Source organism: Hypanus sabinus, chromosome 6 (assembly GCF_030144855.1).
Source record: "Hypanus sabinus isolate sHypSab1 chromosome 6, sHypSab1.hap1, whole genome shotgun sequence".
NCBI lineage: Eukaryota > Metazoa > Chordata > Chondrichthyes > Myliobatiformes > Dasyatidae > Hypanus > Hypanus sabinus.
The window spans coordinates 170,465,763-170,488,211 of record NC_082711.1 but is presented as its reverse complement, the minus strand read 5'-3'; the positions used below and the strand labels follow the sequence as shown (position 1 = coordinate 170,488,211).

Below are 22,449 nucleotides of genomic sequence, written 5' to 3'. Positions count from 1 at the left end.
AGAAGGACCACAGTATAGGGTTCGGCCACTACTAGAGAGGAAGGGGCCAGGTTAGGTGAGGAAGCCCCTTATTATTGTAGTAGTGTACCAATCCAGGGGCTCGCATAAATGGCAAAACTCCTATTGGTTTTAAGGAATATAACATAACAACACTTAAAGCATTGACTAGGATACAAAAATGGAAAGGCATTGCACAGTTTATTTTTGTAAATATTTTATACAGCGATATTAGAAGTTTTACCCAGCTTCCTTTGAGAACTGGTCCATGTTATTGTGAAACTATTAACCAAGTGACATATGAAGCCTAGTGTCATACCTGAATAACCTCAACTTGCCCACATGATATCTACACTTTTATTCTAATGTACCAGATAGTTCAAATTGGAATCAGGACACAAAGCTCTTTAAGGATGTTTGCAGTTAGCTGACACAATAAAAGACTATATTTGCTACATTATTCTATTACTTGCACCCTTTAAACAGATTCAGTTGTAACCTCAAAATTATTTTCTTTCTTTTGAGTTGAGTATCTGATTCAATTGTTAAATGATAAATATTAGCTTTATTTGTCACAGGTGCATCGAAACATACAGTGAAATGCGTTGTTTCCATCGAATCTGTGCGGCCCACAAGTGTCGCTATACTTCCAGCGCCACCATAATATGTGCACAACACGCTAACCCTAACTGTACGTCTTTAGAAAGTGGGAAGAAACATGGTCTCGGGAAGGGATGTACAAACTCCTTACACAGGCATGAATCAAACCTCGAACAATGTTTGCTGGAACAGTATAACGATGTACTAACTGCTACATTATTGTGCTGCTCTTTCAAGGAGTCTAGGAAGTTCACGAGAATATTTCCAGGAATGAAATGGTTAACATATGAAGAGCGTTTGATGGCTTTGGGCCTGTACTCAGTGGGATCCAGTAGAATGAGGAGAATCTCAATGAAATCTATCAAGGATTGAAATGCCTAGATAGAGTGGATGTAGAACGGATGTTTCCTACACTGGGGGAGTCTGGGATCAGCCTCGGAAAACAGGAACATCCACTTACAACAAAAATGAAGAGGAATTTCTTTCACCAGAGGGTTGTGAATCTGTAGAATTCAAGTCCACAGACAACGTGGAGGCCAAGTCATTGGATCTCTTTAAAGTGCAAGTTGATCGGTTCTTGATTAGTCAGCGTGTCAAAGGTTACAGGTAGAAGGCAGGAGAATGGGGTTGACGGGGATGATAGATCAGCCATGATGGAATGGTGGAGCAGACTCCAATGATCAAATGGTCTAATTCTGCTCCTGTGTCTTATGGCTTTATGGAAACTGAAGTTCTAGAATTGACAAGATACTTTTATCCCTAACCAGTAGCAAGTTATCTGAATCTAGTTTGACTTTTTGTCTCTTGTGGGTGATGGCATTTGTCAATTGGAGTCAAAAATGTACATATTTTGATTCCTAAACTGCCAGCTGGTTGGAGATGATCATGAGCAAAAGGCAACTCTGTCCATCATCTAATTTCACAGATCATCTGCACATAAGGTAGTAAGGTAAGGGTGACATGGTCAGAGTAACACTTACCAGCACCAGAGACTGCAATCAGGGTTCAATTCTCATCACTGCTTATTAGGACTTTGTACGTTCTCTCTGTGACTGTGAGTATTTCCTCTGGGTGCTCTTATTTCTTCCCACATTCCAAAGACATACAGGTTAAGGTTAGGAAGTTGTGAGCATACTTTGCTGGTGCCGGAATCAGGGTAACACTTGCTGACTGCCTCCCAGCATAATCCTGGGACTGTGTTGGTCATTTACTCAAATGGCACATTTCACTGTGTGTTTTGATGTAGACATGACAAATAAAATTAAAAGCTCCAAAAACTAAAAGATGCAGATATGCAGTCACTTCTGAGTACAGTTCTTCAAAAGATAATGCAACTGAGTTATGTCTAAGCTGTCAAATGCAATGGAAAATGTTCGTGCAGTAAAAAGGTAATCTTTGTATTTAACTTGAATGCCTCAGAGGAATTTGGCATCTTATTCACTCGTGAGCAACAAACTCCTAAGAAAACAGTTGATTTTATTACTTTCCAGACTAGGGCACCAATTATTGGCTGTGTTCAAATCGGACTTTGCAGGAGAATGAGTTTTTCACTGATTGGGATGTCATTTCTATTTTTATTGCAGCCTTCAAGTCCCTGACAGGTAGGTGGAAAACTAAATTAGAGATTAAGAGTAAATGGAAGAAAAGCAATAAGCTGCTCTTAATGTAAAGCCTCCTCTCAACACAATAGTTTCAACTTTACACTGATTTTATCCCCCACCCCCCCCATCATCCTCCCATGTCACCTCCTTCAACGCCATGTAGCCCAGAGCTTGTTCAGAGTCCCATAGCTATTAGACGTTGCAGATTAATGTAAGCCACTGGTGACAGGGACAATGTACTCCCTTAAGTACCCCCTGCTCTGCCAAAGGAACAGAAACAGGTTGTTCTTACTGAAAGTCCAAGGTGTAGAAGTACAACTTGTAAGATGCCTTTACCAGAAGGAACATGAGTGGGGAGTATGACATAATATATATTTACTGGCATAATAAAGGAGTTCCAGCCCAACATTGCATCAGTTTTACTACTACTGACATGACCTTGACAAGGTCTGTGTTTTGCTTTCTCAGTGCAGAGCAGAGGTTGAAGATATCAGGGTGTGTTATTTCTGCATTGTGCATTGTAGGATCTATGGGTCTAGCTGTAGATGGATACTCTGCAAAGAGTTTAAAATTAAGAGCTCCACCCTAGTTGTTCTGGGTGTTGTAGCCACTCAGGGGAGGAAGGCAGTAGTGATATGGTGGGCACACTGGGGTCTGTGCTGGGTTGGGGGAATGGCCCCTCCTGTCGGTACTGCTCTCTAACATTCGCTCGGTGGAAGACAAGGGGCATTGCGCTCGTCTGTGCGTGATGAGGAACTGCAGCATGCTTGTTCTTGCAGAAATGTGGCTCCAGTTCAACATCCCATGCAACATGAATCTACAGGCCACACCACAAAGGGACCAGGGCCAACATAATTTTTTTTGTGACTGTCTATGCTATTGTAACTATATGTGCTGTGTGAAGTGTGTGACTGTATTGCACCTTGGCCCCGGAGGAACGCTGTTTTGCTTAGATGGAAACGTGTGTATGGTTGAACAACAATTAAACTTGAAGATGGGCTCAAAACATAAATATCTGCTCAAAGCAAACCTGCAGGTTGACACAACTATTCTGCTAACTGATTTCTTCTTCGGGCTTGAACAACTGTGCTAACGACACTCTATTGAATGACACAGGTAGCCACTTGAGAACAATTAAGCACAGGATTAAAAATCAAAGTGTGTATACAATATAAAACCCTGAGACTCGTCTTCCCCACAGACAGCTATGAAACAAAGTAAACCATGGAACCCTTTCAAAGAAAAACACTCAAAGAAACAAATCGTGCAAACAGCAACAAAAGAACAAGCAAAAACACAGAATATAAAACAAAAACAAGAGTCCAGATTCAGTTCAACTCGGTGTTCAATATCTGTAGGTTGCCCCAAACTAAGTGAAGGATATGAATAATATTTCAGTGATCCAGACTGGACTTACAACAATACAGCAGTTTTCATGAGCATACTCTTCTACTCTGTTCCCAAAATTGCAAGATTAATTTGGTTCACATCTTGTCATGGAGGAACACAACACAACAACCTACACAATGGCCTCTGCACATTAGCAACAACAGAATGCTCTCAACCTGCGGTCCACCTGTTCCATGTCAATGCACTTAAATATCCAGTAGGGCCACAAAGAAAGTCCCCCTATTTACAAAGGCTGAAATTTATCAGCTCAAGAGAACATCAGTGATTTAACTTAAGACCAACTTTACACCATCCGTATAACATGCTTGATAATGTTCTGAATGGACACACATTGACCTAATTGTAAGTCAAGCATTAATATAATAAAACAAACAATAGCTCGATCTTAAGGAGGATGCAAGCATACAAATAATATTAAATCATATTAGTCAACCATTTGAAAAATTAAAGCTAACTCTTAAGTTTTGTAGCACATGGTTAATAAAAATAAGCTTATATTTCTTAATGGCTAGAATATAGTTTAAAAAATGGAGATTAAAAGGCAATGTTAAAATAGCAATATAAAAAATATTTTTCACTCACCTTGCTTAGGATACGAATGATCTGTTTAATCTGCCCATGAGTTACTCGCTTACTGATACAGCCAAAGACAACAAGAGCTCTCGGCTGAAGAGATGGGTTATATTGGAATGCAAATCTATGTTGAACAAACACAGTTAAAAAAGAATGAGAGGAAGTTGCAATGATGTCAGGCAATATATTGTGCACATACCAGACTGAACAGAGCAGGTGAAAAACTGCATGCCAAAAGTGTTCAGACATGTATTTAAACTCACGCTATCCGGTTCAATGCTCATCTGGGGTCTCCATTAGTCTATTTGCCCAAGGTGGCAGTGAAGGGGTACAACTGATCCACCCTACTATGGGCTGAGAGAAGAATAAAATCATCCATTCTTCCCCATTTCCCATTTTAGCCTGACTGCTGTTGCAAAAGGAATCTTTGGCCTATAGGACAATCCTAGAATACAACACACAGTGGGTATTGTGGATAGAAAGACACATCTTCTATTGCCAATGCTTTTCTTGAGACCTCATAGGAATGCAGCAGAGGTTTACACTTTTTAAACAATATCTCCCCTTAAGCCAAAGTAAACTTGATGATTAGCTTCTCATGTCCCTTTCTTTAATCATCACCCCTTTTGGCTCCATGTAGAATAAGGAAATTTGAATGGCTAGTCAGATTTTTGCTGTACTAATGACAAAAATGTATAAACATTGGAATACAGGCTTTCCTATTGTGAAGGGGCATGTTACAAGTCAATATCAGCCTAGAAGTAGTATTCCTCAAATGGTCAAAACATGGAGTAAAGAAGTCAGATTCTTGTCTCCCCAAGCATGCCCTTACATCCCAGTTCGAGAACACGAAACATTGAAAATGTATCTCAGTGTAATGAGCAAACCATCCGTCAGTCTCCATAATGCCGCATTCATCAGGTTTAAGGAGAAGCATTCTGCTCTCCAAGCTGAAGAGGGAAAGGGGAGGGGGTAAAAGTCCAATGCTGTCAGGCAGCTGACTGGTGCTTAAGCAAATTCCTTTACCTTCTAAGACCAAGTTCATAATTCGATGATTGGATTTCTGCAGTCCTGGAATCCAGATACAAACCTTTTCTGCTGATCATCCTTCAACTAATGTATTGTCAGCATTGGCAATTAGCAGCAGCATGAATGGTGTGAAGTCCTTGGTTGTTTAAGTTTAAAGGTAGTACGTTTGCTAGTTAGGAGAGCATCACAAGGAGATGCCATTTGATTTATCCCTTTATACCCTGATCATTTCAGAATCTGGAGTCCGTAAGGAAAATGTAAACGTGTTTAACCCTCACTCTTTAACCTGTTCCTCACCAAACAGGCCATGCTCTTTTTTCACTGCTGCTATCAGGTAGAAGGTACGAGAGCCTAAGGACTTGCACCACAAGGTTCATTAATAGTAACTACCCCTTAACCATCAGGCTCTTGAACAAAAGAGGACAATGACATTCATCTATTGAGATGTTCCCACAAGCAATGATCTCACTTTATATTGCTATTTATTGCAATTTATATTTGCATTTGTAGTTTGTTGTCTTCTATGCTCTTGCTCCTTCATTGATGCTGTTTACAATTACTGTTCTATAGATTTGCTGAGTATGCCTACAGGAAAAAGGATCTCAGGGTTATATGTGGTTAAATGTGTATTCTGATAATAAAATTGTACTTTGAATGTTGAAGAGATTGTAATAATGATCTGACTTCCCAAACACATAGGAGAAATTATTTTGCATTATGACTCCATAATTGTTTTGAATTTTTGTCTTTCGTAATCTGTGAGAGTGATTCTTACCCTACAAAGTCTCAGTACAGAAGACATGTGGTCTAGTGAGCTGGGTAGGTTGGGCACGGAGTTTGGCAAGTAAAATAAAAATTGAAAGACAGAAAGCAAAATCAGTATAAACAACTCTTTGTGTATAAAGTGCAACTTCACAACACCTACTTTTGTGCTAACTCTGTCCACTGGTCCAGCCATTTGCAGGTAGGTATATCCCTCATACAGGCCTGAAAAAAAAAACATGTTATTATGGTACTTGAAAAGCAAAAAGAAAAATGCTGTTGCTGGGAATCTGAATCTGAAGTAAGAGTACCAAGGTACTATAGCATCTGTGGAAAGGAAACAAGATTTAAGGTTTCAGGGTGATGATCTGAATTGTTAAAACTGCATTTCTCCTTCCACAGATGCTGCAATACCAGCTGAATATTCATTGCTATCTGTTTTAGTTCATTGAGATTTACTACTTTCAACGTAATAAGATTTTTCAAGATCAGAGGTTCCCAGCCTGTTAATGATTGGGTTCCAAGAGGTTAGGAAAGAGGTTAGGAACCCCTGTTCTAGGAAGGTATATATAAATGCATCAGGTAGCTACTTCCCTTGTTAAGCTTCATTAAGCTGGGAACATATTAAAAATGAACACTCAGTTAACTGCCAGCCACAGGACATCTATCATCAGTACCCATTTCCCAAATAAACACCTCCCTTCCACAGAGTGAGGCCTGCCTTCCTGCTGAACTCTAAGGCATAAACTGGCAGCTGGTAATGATGAATACCGAATATTTAAATGGGCCACACCAAATCGGTGAATAAAGTAGCACCAATAATTCAACATGATTTACTTTCTGTATTCACATAATAACCCTAGTCAATTATATCTGACACCCAGTACAACAGGCAACACAGAGAACACAGAAGTTGGCACATTGAACTGTTTTGCTCCTTAGCTTACATTCAGTTGCATAATTTCCAGCAATAAGGAAGTTACTTCACAATTTGAAAAATACTGATTACAAGGCATAATTCATCATTTCAAAATGCATTTCAGAAAACTGCAGTCAACAAAAGTATAGCATACTTATCAATGTGACCCAAGAAATGGTTTTGGGGTTTTTTTCTTTCCTATACAGACTTCATTTCAAGTGAACAAAAATGTCATAATGGATACAGCGCAGTCCATCACAAAACACCAGTCCATCGAGACTGCCTACACTTCTAGCTGCCTCGGGAAAACAGGCAACATAGTCAAAGACTCCGGTCATTTTCTCTTCTACCCACTTCCATTGGGCACAAGTTACAAAAGCTTGAAAACAGTTTACTGCTATTAAAATCTTGAATGAAGCTCTAGTGCAATAAAGACTTTGCACCTAGTTTGTCTACCTGCACTGCACTTTCTCTGCAACACCACATTCTATATCCTGTTCTTACCTACCCCTTGGACTACCTCGATGTACAGTACTGTGCAAAACTCTTAGGCATCTATGTATTAGACTTTTGCATGATACCGTATTTGTCAATGTGGATTGGACAGCAAGTCTGTAAAAATTCTGGCAGGATCAAAGGATGTTAGGAAAGGCAAGAGCGGAGTGCTACGGGGGGGGGGGGGGTGGAAAAAGCAGCAGAGAAGGAATGCCAGGGTGGGGTGTGGCACAAGTGCAGAGATACCCAGCACTGATACAGCAGACAAGGTCAATTGCAAAAGTCTTAGGCACCCTAGCTATATATATGTGACATTTGCACAGCACTATACTTATACTTAGAAATAATCTGTATGGAAAGTTTTTTATTATACCTTGGGACATGTGGCAACAATAAACCAATTAGCAATTAAGAGGGGCCTCATTTAAATTCCCTGGCATTCCACTCTCAAGGCAAGATATTAAAAATTCCATTTCCCTCTTACCTTCCAAAAGGACTCTGTTCCTTTTGTTAGTGGGCTGACTAAAACAAGTCCATCGTGGAGGGGATGTGTACTGAGGAGTTGTGGTGGAAGGATGTTGGTACTCTAAAATTAAGGTTTGCTAGCTGGGAGTATACGCTCTTCCTAACATTTTGCATGAGTAATTCCAACATCCATTTCTTTAAACTTATCTTGTGAACAAGAAAAAAGGCAAGCTATTCACTGCTTCAAACTATGACTATTCTGTCAAAGATCGATATTTTCCTCTCTAAGCAAGCAAGCTAAATAATAAATCTGATTTGTCTGCCTTCTGGATTTATTTTTGCTGGGAAAACAAATTATTTTCTATTATGACCCTGTGTTTTCTGTCTTTGCTTGTCTGTGTGTGTGACTCTTACCTCCATTATCTCTAACAAGGCTTCCGTTACGGTTTCAAGGGAGGTAAGGGCAAAAGTCTCTCTCTCATAGGATCCGGGAGAAAAGGAACGATCACGATAGCTGGACCGGAATGCTATCACAGCAGCCGACTTGACTTTGCTGATTCCAAAAAGCAGGTAGAACTTGGGCAATGAAAACTCCGTCAGGCTGAGCCTCAAGACTTGTTTAGTCTCTTCTGTTGGGAAGGAAAAAAAAGGTTTGTTTTAAAGAAAAGTACTTAATCTCTGTCTTAAATGGACAACCCCTTAGTTTTAAAAAGTGATCTCTAGTTCTAGATTTCTCTGCAAGACAAATCCTCCTTTTACATGCACCTTGTCAATACTCCACATATAATTCAATTAAACCATCTGTCATATAACATATAATGCCTGGTATAACTGAAGTATATCTTCCCTACATTAGTTTTCAACATATGCTTTCCTAAATATTTCAGTGCCTATACACTAGCATGGAACTACTGAGAATACAGGAACAATTAGCCTATCAGGGTACTTGGAACTGTGGAGGTAATATACTAGTGTGGATTGAGAATTATTAGTAACCATTTTTGCTTTGTGCTTGTAAAACAGTTTTCCCTCAGTTGTCAAACAGTGGATGTTGGTTCAATTAAATTTCCGGAGAATTGAACTTAAATAAATGATCAAGGCATAAAAAGCTAAACTAAATTGTAGATTCATAAAACATAGGACAATGCAGCACACACACTGGCCCTTCACCCACAACATTTATGCCAAACATGACTCCTTGAGTGAAGTGAGCTCCTTGACTGACGGACTGACTGACTTATTTATACAGCACTTTAACAAGCCCATGCCACCCAATTACACCCCAGTGAATTGATCAATTAACCTACTAACCTGCACGTCTTTGGAACGTGGGAGGAAACTGGAGCATCTGGAGCAAACCCACATGGTCATAGGAAGAATGTACAAACCCCTTACAAATTTCAGCAGGAATTGAACACAGGTCACGAGCGCTGTAATAGCATTACATTAACCCCTATGCTACCGTGCCAACGCATATCTGAAAAACCCAGTGGTAACTTGACGATATTCCTTTGTTCTGGCTTCCCAAAGAGCAAGCTTTTTGACATTAAACCTCCTGAATATCATTCTAATTTTAAATATCTAAATCACATTCTCCTCCCAGCTTTAGAGCTTTATTTGTCACATCTGAAAGGATTCACTTTGTCCTTTTACATTTGTCATCATTTTGTTCAGTTTCTATTGAGGGATCAATCTCGACTTTACAAACAAGACCTGGAGAGAAATCCTTGCTGTTTGCTTTCAGAGGTGAACATGCCCTCAAAAAGACATTTAAATTGTCACAGCAGTATTGGCACTGAATGGTTTAATTCACATTCGGCAACTAGTTGCAGACTAATGAAAATTTTGCCAGCACGAGTTGCAACACTCCTTATGAGCTGGAAGATAAGTGTTGTAATCATTTCTCGTCTGTTTTGCAACCAGCTTGATGTTGTTAAAATTAAGTAAACCTCCATTAGTTCAACCAACATATTCCAAAAGCAAATATGTGTCAACACTCGAAAACAAAACCTCAAACTTTAAACACAAACAAATGCAAACAGCAGAACTACAGTATACTTGTTTCATTATGGTGTCCCAAAGTCAGAGCACTTTGATTCAATTATACAAACCTTGGAGAAAAGTGACTCCAGGACAACATCCTATGCACCATCAATCTTTAGGTTATGCTCCTTAGGGCCTTGTGCTAATATTATTTGGTGACTGTATGTGCTATCATAACTGTATGTGCTGTGTCTGACTGTACATAAAATGTTCTGCACCTTGGCCCCGGAAAAATGCTGTTTCCTTTAGCTGTATATATGTACCTAATGCCCTTCCCTTGGACAACATCAGTGGCGTGGAGAGGGGAGACTTGCAGCTTGGGCAACTGCCGGTCTTCCATTTTTTTTAAAAAAACCCTTGCCCAAGTTTACGCCCTGGAAACTTTCCAAGGTGCAGATCCATGGTCTATCGAGACTAATGGAGGCCTACTGCACCTATATACGTACATGGCTGAATGGCTATTAAACTTGAACTTGATAATGCCCTTATAACAACTGCAATATCGTAAATAATATTTTACAGATCTGTCATCCTGCCTTTCAGCCGAATAAAATTTTGCATTTATTAATTACCTTCAGTAACAAAAATAGACCTAAGGAGCTGCTCAGAAGCATGAATGAAAAAGAAAGGATGCTGTGAAATAATCTGAAATCAGAAACGTTTGTAGGTGAGATCTCAAAACAGGAAATAGATGTTGGGAGCCGCCCAGAAAGAGGATGTAGCCACAATGACAGTAAACAAGAGCTTGAGGTCTATCTTGGATCAAATGATAATTTTTGAAAGGGCACAGATCAGAAGAAGATAAGTAAAATCTGATTGTGTTGGGGTTAACACAGGCCTGAAACCAGAATCTAGAAAATGTTGAGACTGAGGTAAAAAACACAAAATGCAGGAGAAACTCAGCAAATTTGGCAGCATCTATGGGGGTGAATAAACAGTTGACTGTTTATTCCCTCCTTAGATGCAGCATGACCTGCTGAATTCCTCCAACATTGTGTGTGTGTGTGTTGCTCAAGACTTCCAGCACCTGCAGAACCTGCTGTGTTTGGGACTCGAAGTATCTGGTTCAGTTTAACATGGTGACTAGAGTTGGCCCTTATAGAAGGGTTTAGATCATGGATTTTGTTACACGTTCATTCAAGGTGGGCTATCAGACAAGCAGAGTAACAACACAGGGTCAACACAGATATCAGATCAAAAGATGTGGAGGAAAGATAAAACATGTCGGAAATAGGGTTAAAGACTATAGACCACAGACTACAGAAATACAGCAGAATTAAGCCTTTTGATCCATTGAGTTGGCTCCAACATTTCATAATAGCTGAATTATCATCTCTTTCAACCTCATTCTCCTGTCTTCTCCCTGTAACCTTTGATGCCCTGACTAATCAAGAAATTATCAACCTCTGCTTTAAGTATAGCCAATGACTTTATCTCTACAGCCATCCGTGGCAATGAATTTCACAGATTCACTACGCATAAAGAAATTCCTCCTCATCTCTGTTCTGAAGGGACAGCTTGTATTCTGAGCTTGAGCCCTCTGGTCCTAGACTCTTTCACTTTTGGAAAAATGAGCACTAGGTCCACTCTATCTAGCCCTTTCAATACTTGATAGGTCTCAGTGAGATCCCCTCTCATTCTTTTAAACTACAGTGAGAACAGGCCCAGACCCATTGAATGCTTCAAAGCCAACTTATGTTAATCCTTCCATTCATTCGGATGTTGCAAATTTTAAACAGTTCAGTTAAACCACGCTTGGTATTGTATGCAGTTAAAGTCAACCATTTATGAAAAGGATGCATTTGCATTGGAGTTCAGAGGAGATTCTCCAAGATATTGCCTGGGTTGGAGGACTTTAATTATTTGGAGATATTGGAGGAACTGATTATTGTTTTCCTTGGAGCAAAGGTGGCGGAGGGGTGACCTAACAGAGGGATATAAACTTCTAAGAGACATAAATAAGGTATTAAGTCAGAATCTTTTTGTTCACAGTTCATTCACAGTGTGCTGATCATGGTCTTTCCATGACCATGATTGTTCATGGCAAATTTTTCTACAGAAATGGCTTGCCATTGCCTTCTTTTGGGCATTGTCTTTATAAAACAGGTGACCAGCCATTATCAATACTCTTCAGAGATTGTCTGCCTCGCATCAGTGGTTGCAAAACCGGGATGTGCACTGGCTGTTCATACGACTGCCCACCACCTGCTCCCATGGCTTCACATGACCCTGATCGGGGAGGGGTAAGAAGGTGCTAAACCTTGCCTGTGGGTGACCTGCTGGCTAGCAGAGGGAAGAAGCGCCTTACACCTCCTTTGGTAAAGACCCATATCTAACCCGCCACAGAAGGGCTAACAAAAATAAGAGTTAGAGGAGGTTTTTAAGAGAAGGTATATCTTTTCCCTCCACACAATATGATTGGCATTTGGAACTCGGTGCCATGGTAGGTGGCTGGGTCATATACATTCACTACAGACAGAGGAACTTAGAAAAGCACTTAAATAGGCAAGACATTGAGGGTACACACTTAATGCAGGAAAATGGGGGCAGTGTGAAAGGGCAATAAGGTCAGCATGGGAGTATCACAGAGGCACAGCTTCATTGAGCACAACTGTATGACAGGATACGGATGACTAAAAGAAAGTGGGGCCAATCCCTTGGAACTCAGGAGAAACGGCAGTAGTCTGTGCTTTCCCATCACTGACCTGATTGGTAGAATTAGAACTAAATAAGAGTAGGGCAGTAAATGAAGAGGAGATTGTGATGATCTTAAGGTAGTGTGTAGCAGAAAGCGAAAGGATGGTCATCTACCCACAGGAAAGATATCAGAAAGACTGAAAGAATAGAGATAGCCCCGTGATTACTTTAGGGTTAATTGGGTTTGTAGGGGTTGGTGAGGCAGTTCAAAGGGTCAGAAGGTCCTACTCCGTGCTTTATTGCTAAATTAAAAAAAAATGACAAGGATGCTGCCGAGCCTTGAGGACCTAAGTTTTAGGAAAAGATTAAATAGGTTAGGACTTTGTCCTCTAGAGGGTAGGAGAATAGGGGTGAGGATGTCATAGGGGAAAACAAAATACGAAATATAGATAGGGTAAATGCAGGCAGGCTTTTTCCACTGAGATTGGGCGAGACTAGAATCAGGGGGCATGGGTTAAGGATGAAAGGTGAAATGTTTAAGAGGAACTTGAGGGGAAAGTTCTTCCCTCAGAGGGTCACGGGAATATGGAACGAGCTGCCAGTGGAAATGGTCGATTTCAATATTTACGAGAAGTGTGGATAGTACATGGATGGGAAGAGCTATGACTCAGGTGCAGGATGATGGGCGTAGGCAAAATAATAGTTTGTCATGGAGCAGATGGGCTGAAGGGCCAGCTTCAGTGCTGTAGTGCTCTATGACTCTATGATGGATAATGCTGTGGTTGTGTTAGGATTGCTTCAAAGCTATCAGGTTTACTACAACAGAACATTTTATTCAGGGTATTGTTCGATTCCCTGAGGAGCACTAACAACTGGCTCTGACTATGATCTGAACTCAAACTTAAGCAAGTACAGGCATTTCATTAGGGACACAGTAAAAAGGCAGGAAGTGCAAATTACTTGGAAAGGAAGTATACTGATAAGATTCAGAAGCAAGAAAAAGGAAGAACTCTGTCTCACACACTCTTTCCAACATAACAAGCTGATTTCAAAACATTTTGCTTTGAGATAGCAAAGTTCACATTACTGAAAATTAAATCTGATGAAATATTCATTAAGAATTGCCAAGAAGAATGCTTTGAGAAAATCTATAATTCCTTCATATTTTCATACATGAAAACAGAAAGGTCAGAATTCCAGAGCTTACCACTAAAATTAAGTTGTGAACAAGTGCAGAGCGAATGAATAATGTTGATGACTAAACCGTGGGTGGAAGCCCTTAGGGACAGAGGGCCTGTGGCCACTAACAAAGTAACCACGTGGAAGAGGTAAGGGAGATGTGCGGCTACGTCGAGCGAATTGTTGAAAGACAACATCAGCATGTATCGAGCAAGAATGGCGATGTCGTCCCACATCAGGTGCTGTTCGAGTGTAGGAGTTGGAGACAGGCAGGTCTTGTCAATTATTTTGCACATTCTTCCAATCACCTGCAAGAGAAGAGCAAGACCAAGGTTACAAGACCATAAGACACTGGAGCAGATTAGACCATTCAGCTCATTGAGTCTGCTCTACCACTATAGGAAACATCCTTTCCACACCCAGTCTATCTCGATCTTTCAATATTCAATAGGCTTCAATGAAATCGTCCCTCATTCTTCTAAACTCCAGAGTATATAGGCCCTCATACATTAACCTTATAACTCCCAGGATCATTCTTGAGAACATCCTCTGGACTGTCCAGAATGCCTCCACGTCCTTACATAAGGACCCTAAACCGTACATGATACTCCAAGAAACTACACAGTTTTGTACAAGTTAGATATAGCGGAATGCTTAAGCCAAAATGGTGATTATCATTTTGAGGCAGACTCAGTGTTGCCCTAAGTACAATGGGAAAAAACTCAGTAAACTTCAAACTCAACTTTTTAAAATCCACTCCCATTTATAAATCAAATCCCAAATCTGCAACTTCTTCTACTAGTTTGGCTTAATTGATTTTGTTGTACTAGGGTGTGAATCCTTTTGTTGGTGGAGAATTTCCATTTAAAGTTCAAAGCAAACTTATTATTAAAGTAGACAGATGTCATCATATACTACCCTGATATTCAGTTTTTGCAGGCAGTTACAGATAAATAAAGAATTACAATAGAATTTATGAAAACCTGTAAGTTACAAAGACTTCCAATGTACAAATGAAAACAAATCGTGTAAATAAATAATACTGAGCTATCATCATGCTGTACCGTGTTGTATGACAAAGGCGATCATGACTGTTCTTGGGGAGAGACTGGATAATACTCTTAAGAGACTTCTGCTCATACGACCATCCACCACCTGCTCCTGTGGCTTCACGTGACCCTGATCTGGGGGTGAGGGGGAGGTGTTAAGCAGTTGCTACACCCCGCCCAAGGGTGACCTGCAGGCTGGCGGAGGGAAGGAGTGCCTTATACCTCCTTTGGTAGAAATGCATCTCCACCCTGCCACCCAACTATAGTCCTTGAAAGTGAGTCTACAGGTTGTGCAGTCAGTTAAGCGTTGAGGCTGAAATGAGGTCTGAATGTTATTTAACAGCTTATTTATCAAATGTGACCCTAGACAATAACTGTTAGATGACTATTAGAAGACACTAGAGGTGGGGTCCTTGTGTACCCTGAGCTCATGTCTAAGGGTCCTGCAGTCAATGCAAAGATAAAGTCGGACTCATTTGCAGCACTAGTGATCGGAAGGGCAAGGTTCAATCTATAAGGAGATTGTTCTTTCCATGATCGCCCAGGTTTCCTCGGGGTGCTCCAGTTTCCTGCCACATTCCAAGGATGTCAGTTAAGTTGTGGGCAGGCAGTGTTGGTCATTGACGTAAACAACGCCTTTCACTCTATGTTTAAATGAACATGTGACAAATAAAGCTGACGAATTGCTCCACCAACTGACGATCGATTAACAGAGACAAGGAGACAAATCCATGACTTCCGATTTGCATGGCTCCATATTTTAATCTCCACTCACTAGACGAGAATTAAAAGATTACAGATGCTGGAACCTAGAGCGAGAAACAGACTACTGAAAGAACTCAGTCAGTCAGCATCCGTGAAGGCAAAGGAATGCTCGATGTTTTGGGTCGACATTCCACATCCTGATTCAGTGTCCAGACCCAAAATACTGACAGCTTCTGCCACCAGAAATGTCACTTGAGAAACTGACTTTCACCAACACTTTGCATCAGGGTATTTAATTTGGTATCTGCACATGAAGAACAAATGGGTCGAAACTAGTTCGATACCTTGCTTGAAACAAGCTTGACATTTCCTGATGCGAGTGCCACTGCAGTGTCCGCCATGACTTCTGCTTTGATGGAGCCCAAGCCGCCTGTTGCACTGGTCTTTATGAAACTATCGAGAACAACATCAAGCAGGTCTGTGATCTACGGAGAAAAGAAGGGTCAAGGCAAAGAAACACATCAAAAAACTAAATCAAGCCAGAAACAGATGTAAATAAGGTTGCTGCCTCAAAATAACTTTTTAATCAACATGAGTATACTCTTAAGAGAATCTGAAGTAGATGTGAAGCTGATGGCCAAACCTGGCTACAGAGTAACTACTATAAATCAGAAGGATAATTCAAAGCGTAATCGTAGTAAATTTTTAACCATATTTCAAACTAGCTATAAAAAAGGCAAGACAGCGGCAATATTTCACTTTGAATTTGAACTAAAACAGTTGAAAGCTTCTATAGATTTTATGGAGAGTATTCTGACAGGCTGCACCACTGTCTCAAACAGGGGGGCTGCTGCACAGGACCAAAAGAGGCTTTTACAGAAGTCGTAAAATTCTCTGATTAACATCATCAGATACTAATTTGAAAATTGCCTGCTCACTACATAATACAAAAACGACATTAGTCCTTCAAGGATGCATCAATACCATTTTAATCCAACTGATATTGTCAGCTTTGCAAAAATATAAGGCATAAAATGGTTTTCTTTATTCCACGTCTCCTCATTCTATTGCTTCCTTCCTTCCTCTCTAAGAGACCCTCAGCTCTTATGAACTGCTATTTTAGGATGATTCCAGGAATGAAGGGTTTAACATATGAGGAATCTACAGCAGCTTTGGGCCTATACTTGCTGGAATTTAGAAGAATGAGTAGAGATCTCATTGAAGCCTACCAAATGTTGAAAGGACTAGACAGGGTGAATATGGAAAGGATGTTTCCTGTGGTGGGGGTATCCTAAACTAGAGAGTACAGCCTCAAAATTGAGGGGTGACCTTTTAAAACAGAGGTAAGGAGGATTTTCTTTTAGCCAGAGAATAGTAAATCTGTGGAATGCTTTGCCACAGACTATGGTGGAGACCAAATTTGTGCAAATACTTAAGGTGGAAGTTGATCATTTCCTGATTGGTCAGGGCATCGAAGGATATGGAGAGAAGGCAGGTGTATGGGGTTGAGTGGGATCCAGGATCACCTATGATGGAATGGTGGAGCAGATTTGATGGGCTGAATGGACTAATTCTGCTCCTATGTCATGTTCTTATAGTGACTCTGTGCTGAGGGTTGTATCTGCAACAAGTATTCTGATTCAGCAGCCTAATGGACATAACGCTGAGGATTCATAAATCATCGGAGGGAGAGGAGGAGGAGGAGGGGGAAGGGAAAGGGAGGGGGGAGGGTAGAGGGAGAGAGAATTTTCATCCATTGAACAGTGGGAACCTAAAACTCATCGTCTTAAAGGGATACAGTAGATTCTAGTCAATTGGGCCATTGGTTATCAGGGCAGCTGCTTATTTGGAACAACCCTTAAAAAATAAATTGACAAAATTGCCAGCATTCCCTTTATTTATTTGGAACACTATTCTACTTAATTGGGTCAGGATATTGTTGCCAAACAGTTTCTAACTAGCGTCAGTCTCATGCACTTGTGTGACCGTTAGACACCACACTGTACTTAGAGCAAACAGTTCTTAAATAGTCAGTTGTATGTGTTTGTGTTCAAAAAGAAGTGAATTTTGTCAGTGATAGTTGGAGAGAAATAAACATTAAGCCAATTTAGAACTGTTCTGAGCACTGTGGTTTCAAGCATTCAGGCATGGAGATGCCAGAAATGCCAGGAGTGAAAATGAAACGATTTTACTACTTCATCAAGTTTTGAATTATGAAGAATTTGAAGATTTGGAGGATGCAATCGTTGAAAGCATTGAATGAAGGCAGTCCAGCATCTCTACTAGGTGTCTGCACTGATTTTGTTGACTTGCAGTCAATCAAAGGACACTGGATGAATTCCTACATCAATAACTATTAGGAACTAATACAGTTTATAGTAGTGCAGTAGTATTGGTAGTGTTCTAACTTGTTCTGTATTTCATTTAAATACATTACTCAATTTCTCTTTATTTTATACCTTTTTAACTATTCCCATGAAACTTCAGCTAATTGGGGCAGCGCATAATTGGGTGAAAATGCACTGGTCCCAATTAACTGGAATCTATTGTATTGTAAGAAACTTTAAGCAGGTGCATTGCACTTGAAGAGGTGTAACCTGCAGGGCTAAGAACAAGGGATGTGAAGAAAAATCAACTCAAGTTCCATGTTTTGCTGGCATGGAAATGATGGACTGAATGGCCTGGTTCTATGCAATAATTTGATAACAGAAGACCATGACAATGAGGTGCTACAGCCAGACTGCATGCCAACATATCAGATTAGGAAGGTATCAATGATTATAGGGAGAAGGTAGGAGAGTGGGGTTGAGGGGGAAAATAAATTAGCCATGACCGAATGGCAGTGCAGATAAGATGAGCTGAATGGCCTAATTCTGCTCCTGTGGCTCATGGTTTTACATGATCAGAGTGGAAATGCAGTAAGGAAAGGCAGTAAGTTTTGCATTACCCCATAACTTCTGAAAACAGGTTTGTGAGTTCAGCAGTTTCATTACTTGAGTTCTGATAGTCATGACTGATTTTAGGTATGATTTTCCCCTCTGAAAACATTGATTATTATTTCTGCTGAGGGTTTGTGCTTTCATATTTAATTTTACTCTTCAAAAAACAGTTCCCAAGTAGTGGGAAACTTGTTGCCATTCACATGTGGAATGGAAAATCTGATGTAGCAATGCAGATTAAATCTAGTTGTCAAGGAATCAAGCCCTTAAACTCAGGTGCATGTATCAGATATGACATTTGGCTGCCATATGGAAAGCATATAAGCTTATTTCTCTTAGGAAAGGCACGGAAACTTCTCGAACATTGCAAGGACCTTCCAGCAGGTTCAATTTTGTCACTTAAAAAAAAATTGGATAGGTATATGGACAGGAAAGGAATGGAGGGTTATGGGCTGAGTGCAGGTCGGTGGGTCTAGCTGAGAGTAAGCGTTCGGCACGGACTAGAAAGGCCGAGATGGCCTGTTTCCGTGCTGTACTTGTTATATGGTTATATGATTGTGAATGAGTAAATCTGGTGGTATTTCAAAAGAATCACTGTGGTACCTGGCCAAGACTGCCCCAGATTTTCGCCTGGATGGAAGGGTACATTTGCTTCTCGTTAATCGTCATTGTGATCAGCTTGTCCAGGATGGCGGTAACCCGCTGCCGTTTAGCGTCGTCATTGTGTTTACAGAAGCGAACTAGGTTCAACAACCAGGGTGTCATGTATTCCAAACAAAGATGCTTCAGCTCAATACCTGCAACAAAGAGAGCCAGTTAAATTTGGAAACTTATACATCCAGGTCACTTTCTTCATGAAATGCGAATCACTCCATCTCAGTCTGCATTTAGTAGTAGATTTGGTTTGTGCAGTTTGTTCTTATGCTGGTTTACAGGTAACTTTAGATGAAAATCTGTTCAGTTACAATTCCCACATGAGTTCCCATGTGCAGTGACTGAGTCCTCTAGAGCAGATTTACCACTCTCTGGATGCCCCAGAGCAAAGACACACCCTGACCGCACAGCCTGAAGCCGTTCTCGACCTCACTAAATCGGCTCAGCGCTTGGAGAGATCCAACCTTGTACTCCGGTTAGGTGGACAGGCATCGAAACTCCTCTACATCGACTCCTCTCTAAATCGTTCACTCCAACAGCTATGATGATAACAACTCTGCGGCTGTCTCTTGATCACATTGTTGCATTCTGGCATGGCCCATCCCTTGAATCAGCTTAGCCTCTGGCTTGCTTTTGTCATTATTTGCAGTGATATCTGGCCACAGTTTTTTCAGAAAAGGTGTTAACAGTAATGTTTTGATTCATATTTTTGCCTTCTGCTCTACTAATAAGCTGCCGCACATCTTCAGTAGCTGCATTTGAGACATTGACCCTGGTTCCAGGCTCTCAATCAGAGGAAATGTTATGAAAATCAAAACGCTACAGGTGCTGGAAGTCTGAAATGGAAACAGAAGGTGCTGGATACACACACAAATGATGAAGTCCTGATGAAGGGTCCCAGCATGAAATGTTGACTCTTCATTCCTTTCCATATATGTTGACTGACCTGCTGAGTTCCTCTAGCATTGTGTGTGTGTGTGTGTGTGTGTGTGTGTGTGTGTGTTACTCTGAACTTCCAGCATCTGCAGTATCTCGTGTGTTTATGAAATGCTGAATACACTCAGCAGGTCAGGCAGCATCCGTGGAGATAATAGTCTTCAGGTCTTCATGTTCCAACATCTTCACAGAATGAAATAAATCCCGGTACTTGCTTTATTCATCCAAAGACATTGAATTGTAAATTGGCTGCAAATTTATAACAGAGCATTCTCCAATACATTTCTCAAAGAAATCAGAATGGGGAAAGTGGGTGAAAGGAATTATGGAAGGTGTATTTCAAGCATCGACGTTTCACTAGTCTGGCCTTCAGGTAGAAGTCCAATACTTTTCCCAGTCCATCACCCTTGTTTTCAACTGCAATAAGAAATCAGCAAGTTTTCAAAACAAACGAATGCTTACTGGATTTGCTGAAGCCCGAGATGCATTCTTCAAGAAACTCCAGTGTCAGGTGGGGTTCATTTGCTGCCAATGTTTTACTGATGGAGACAATGAATAATGTGTTGTTTGCAGGGATACAGAGTCCAGATGTCTCCAGCAACTGACCTTCAATTTTCAGATTGAAGGTGCATGTTAAGGCACACAGGAGATTATAGGCGGCAGATCTAAGGGAAAACACAAACATTAATATGAAATTCAGAACTGTGTTAAAGTAAAATATTGCAGGAGCACATCACTCAACACCGGTTCCAGGCATTTTTCTCCTCAGTTTGAGAACATCCATTCTATAATCAAACTCACTGTAACCTATTCAAAGCAACAAATATACACCAGTGGGTTATGACAAGAGGAAGACGCAGGTACTCTTAACTGTTGCCCGTGATCGCCCCTGCACAAGTCAAAATAAGGTTCTTATTATACAGGTGACTCATATGAATGCACATCACAAAGTTGTTTTCCATTTCACTAAGGAACAAGTCTATCCCTGTACCCAACAACACACACATAAATGCTGGAGGAGCTCAGCAGACCAGGCGGCATCTACGGAAAAGAGTAAAACAGTCTGTGCTCCCAGTGTAGCCTCCTCTTTATTGGTGGGACATGACGTAGATCGGGAGACAGCTTTGCCGAGCAACTACGCTCCATCCGCCAGAAAAAGCGGGATCTCCCAGTAGCCACCCATTTCAATTCTATTTCCCCTTCCCATTCCAACATGTCGGCCCACCGCCTCTACGATGAGGCCACACTCCGAGTGGAAGAGCAATACCTTATATTCCGTCTGGGTAGCCTCCAACCTGATTTCTTGAACTTCTGGTAATTGTTCACCCTTTTCCTTCACCATTCCTCATTCCTGTTCCCCTCTCTTACCTTTATCTCCTTACTTGACCATCACATGCTTCCAGTGCTCCTCCTCCTTCCTTTTCTTCTATGGCCTTGTGGTCCTTTCCTATCAAATTCCCTCTTCTCCGAACCTTTATCTCTTTCACCAATTAACTTTCCAGTTCGCTACCTCAACCCTCCCCCCCCCCCCATCACCTTGTGCTCCTTCCTGCCCTCCCCCAAATTCTTACTCTGACTTCTCCTCTTTCTTTCTTCTTGATGAAGGGTCTCACCCCGAAATGTCGATTGTTTACTCTCTTCCATAGATACTGCTGCGGAGGTCCTCCAGCAATTTGGGTGTATTGGTTTTGCATTTCCACCATGTTGGTGGCCCTATACCTAACAACCTGGTAGCAAGTTACCTTCTCTTATTGATTCATACTGCCTGCTACTTTTGTCTCCTTTTCTACCATACTTTCCTTTGTTTTGACCACTGCATCCTCACTGTTCTTTTCAATGACACGCTCATTCTTCCCCCTCTCAACCACTCATTCAACTTGAACAAACAGTTCCAGCAAGGAACGCGCCCGCATTAAACAGTAAATTTGAAATGGTGACCAGATGCATGAAAAGCAGATAGTGAGCATGTTATGGGTGGTTTACAGTGAAAGCTAGATTAATAAAATCTCCGAAGTAATAAATGCGATGAACGTAATGTATTGGATCTAATTACAGAATAGAAATTTATACAATTCTTCACTTACATTTAGAAAATTAAGCATTTTTCAGGATGTACCCTCAACTAACTCAAATGCTGGTTCTGACAGATGGATTTTGTGACAGCAGTGAGATAATTTTGCCAACTCAGAGACAGACTGAGCTCATTTGGCTGAGCCAGTCATGCTTTCCTTTCTTTTTATGTTTCATTGCGTAGAAGTCAGGTTCTTTAGAATACTTCAGCCAAGTTGATGGTGTCCATACGATAAAGCAGCACTTTAGCTTAAAGCAACTACCTGGACATATGAATAGATCTAAACTACTTATTTTAATGCTCATATAAAGGATTGATTAAATTTGAAATCTATTTCAGATGATGCTTCTAGATCAGGGGTTCCCAACCTTTTTTATGCCGTGGA

The 22,449-nt window shown here is 40.8% G+C and overlaps 1 protein-coding gene across 10 annotated transcripts in view; it reads right to left on the bottom strand.

Moving 5' to 3' along the window:
- nf1a (neurofibromin 1a) overlaps positions 1–22,449 on the bottom strand; it is a 357,260-nt gene that overhangs the window by 64,895 nt on the left and 269,916 nt on the right. For all 10 annotated transcript variants that reach the window (XM_059973505.1, XM_059973509.1, XM_059973507.1 and 7 more), the window contains 7 exons: positions 20,456–20,658; positions 19,007–19,200; positions 15,809–15,949; positions 13,739–14,018; positions 8,266–8,480; positions 6,136–6,197; positions 4,191–4,305 (listed from right to left, as the gene is read on the bottom strand). In XM_059973505.1, the coding sequence (XP_059829488.1) occupies positions 4,191–4,305; positions 6,136–6,197; positions 8,266–8,480; positions 13,739–14,018; positions 15,809–15,949; positions 19,007–19,200; positions 20,456–20,658 (1,210 nt within the window). The remainder of the gene's footprint in view (positions 1–4,190; positions 4,306–6,135; positions 6,198–8,265; positions 8,481–13,738; positions 14,019–15,808; positions 15,950–19,006; positions 19,201–20,455; positions 20,659–22,449) is intronic.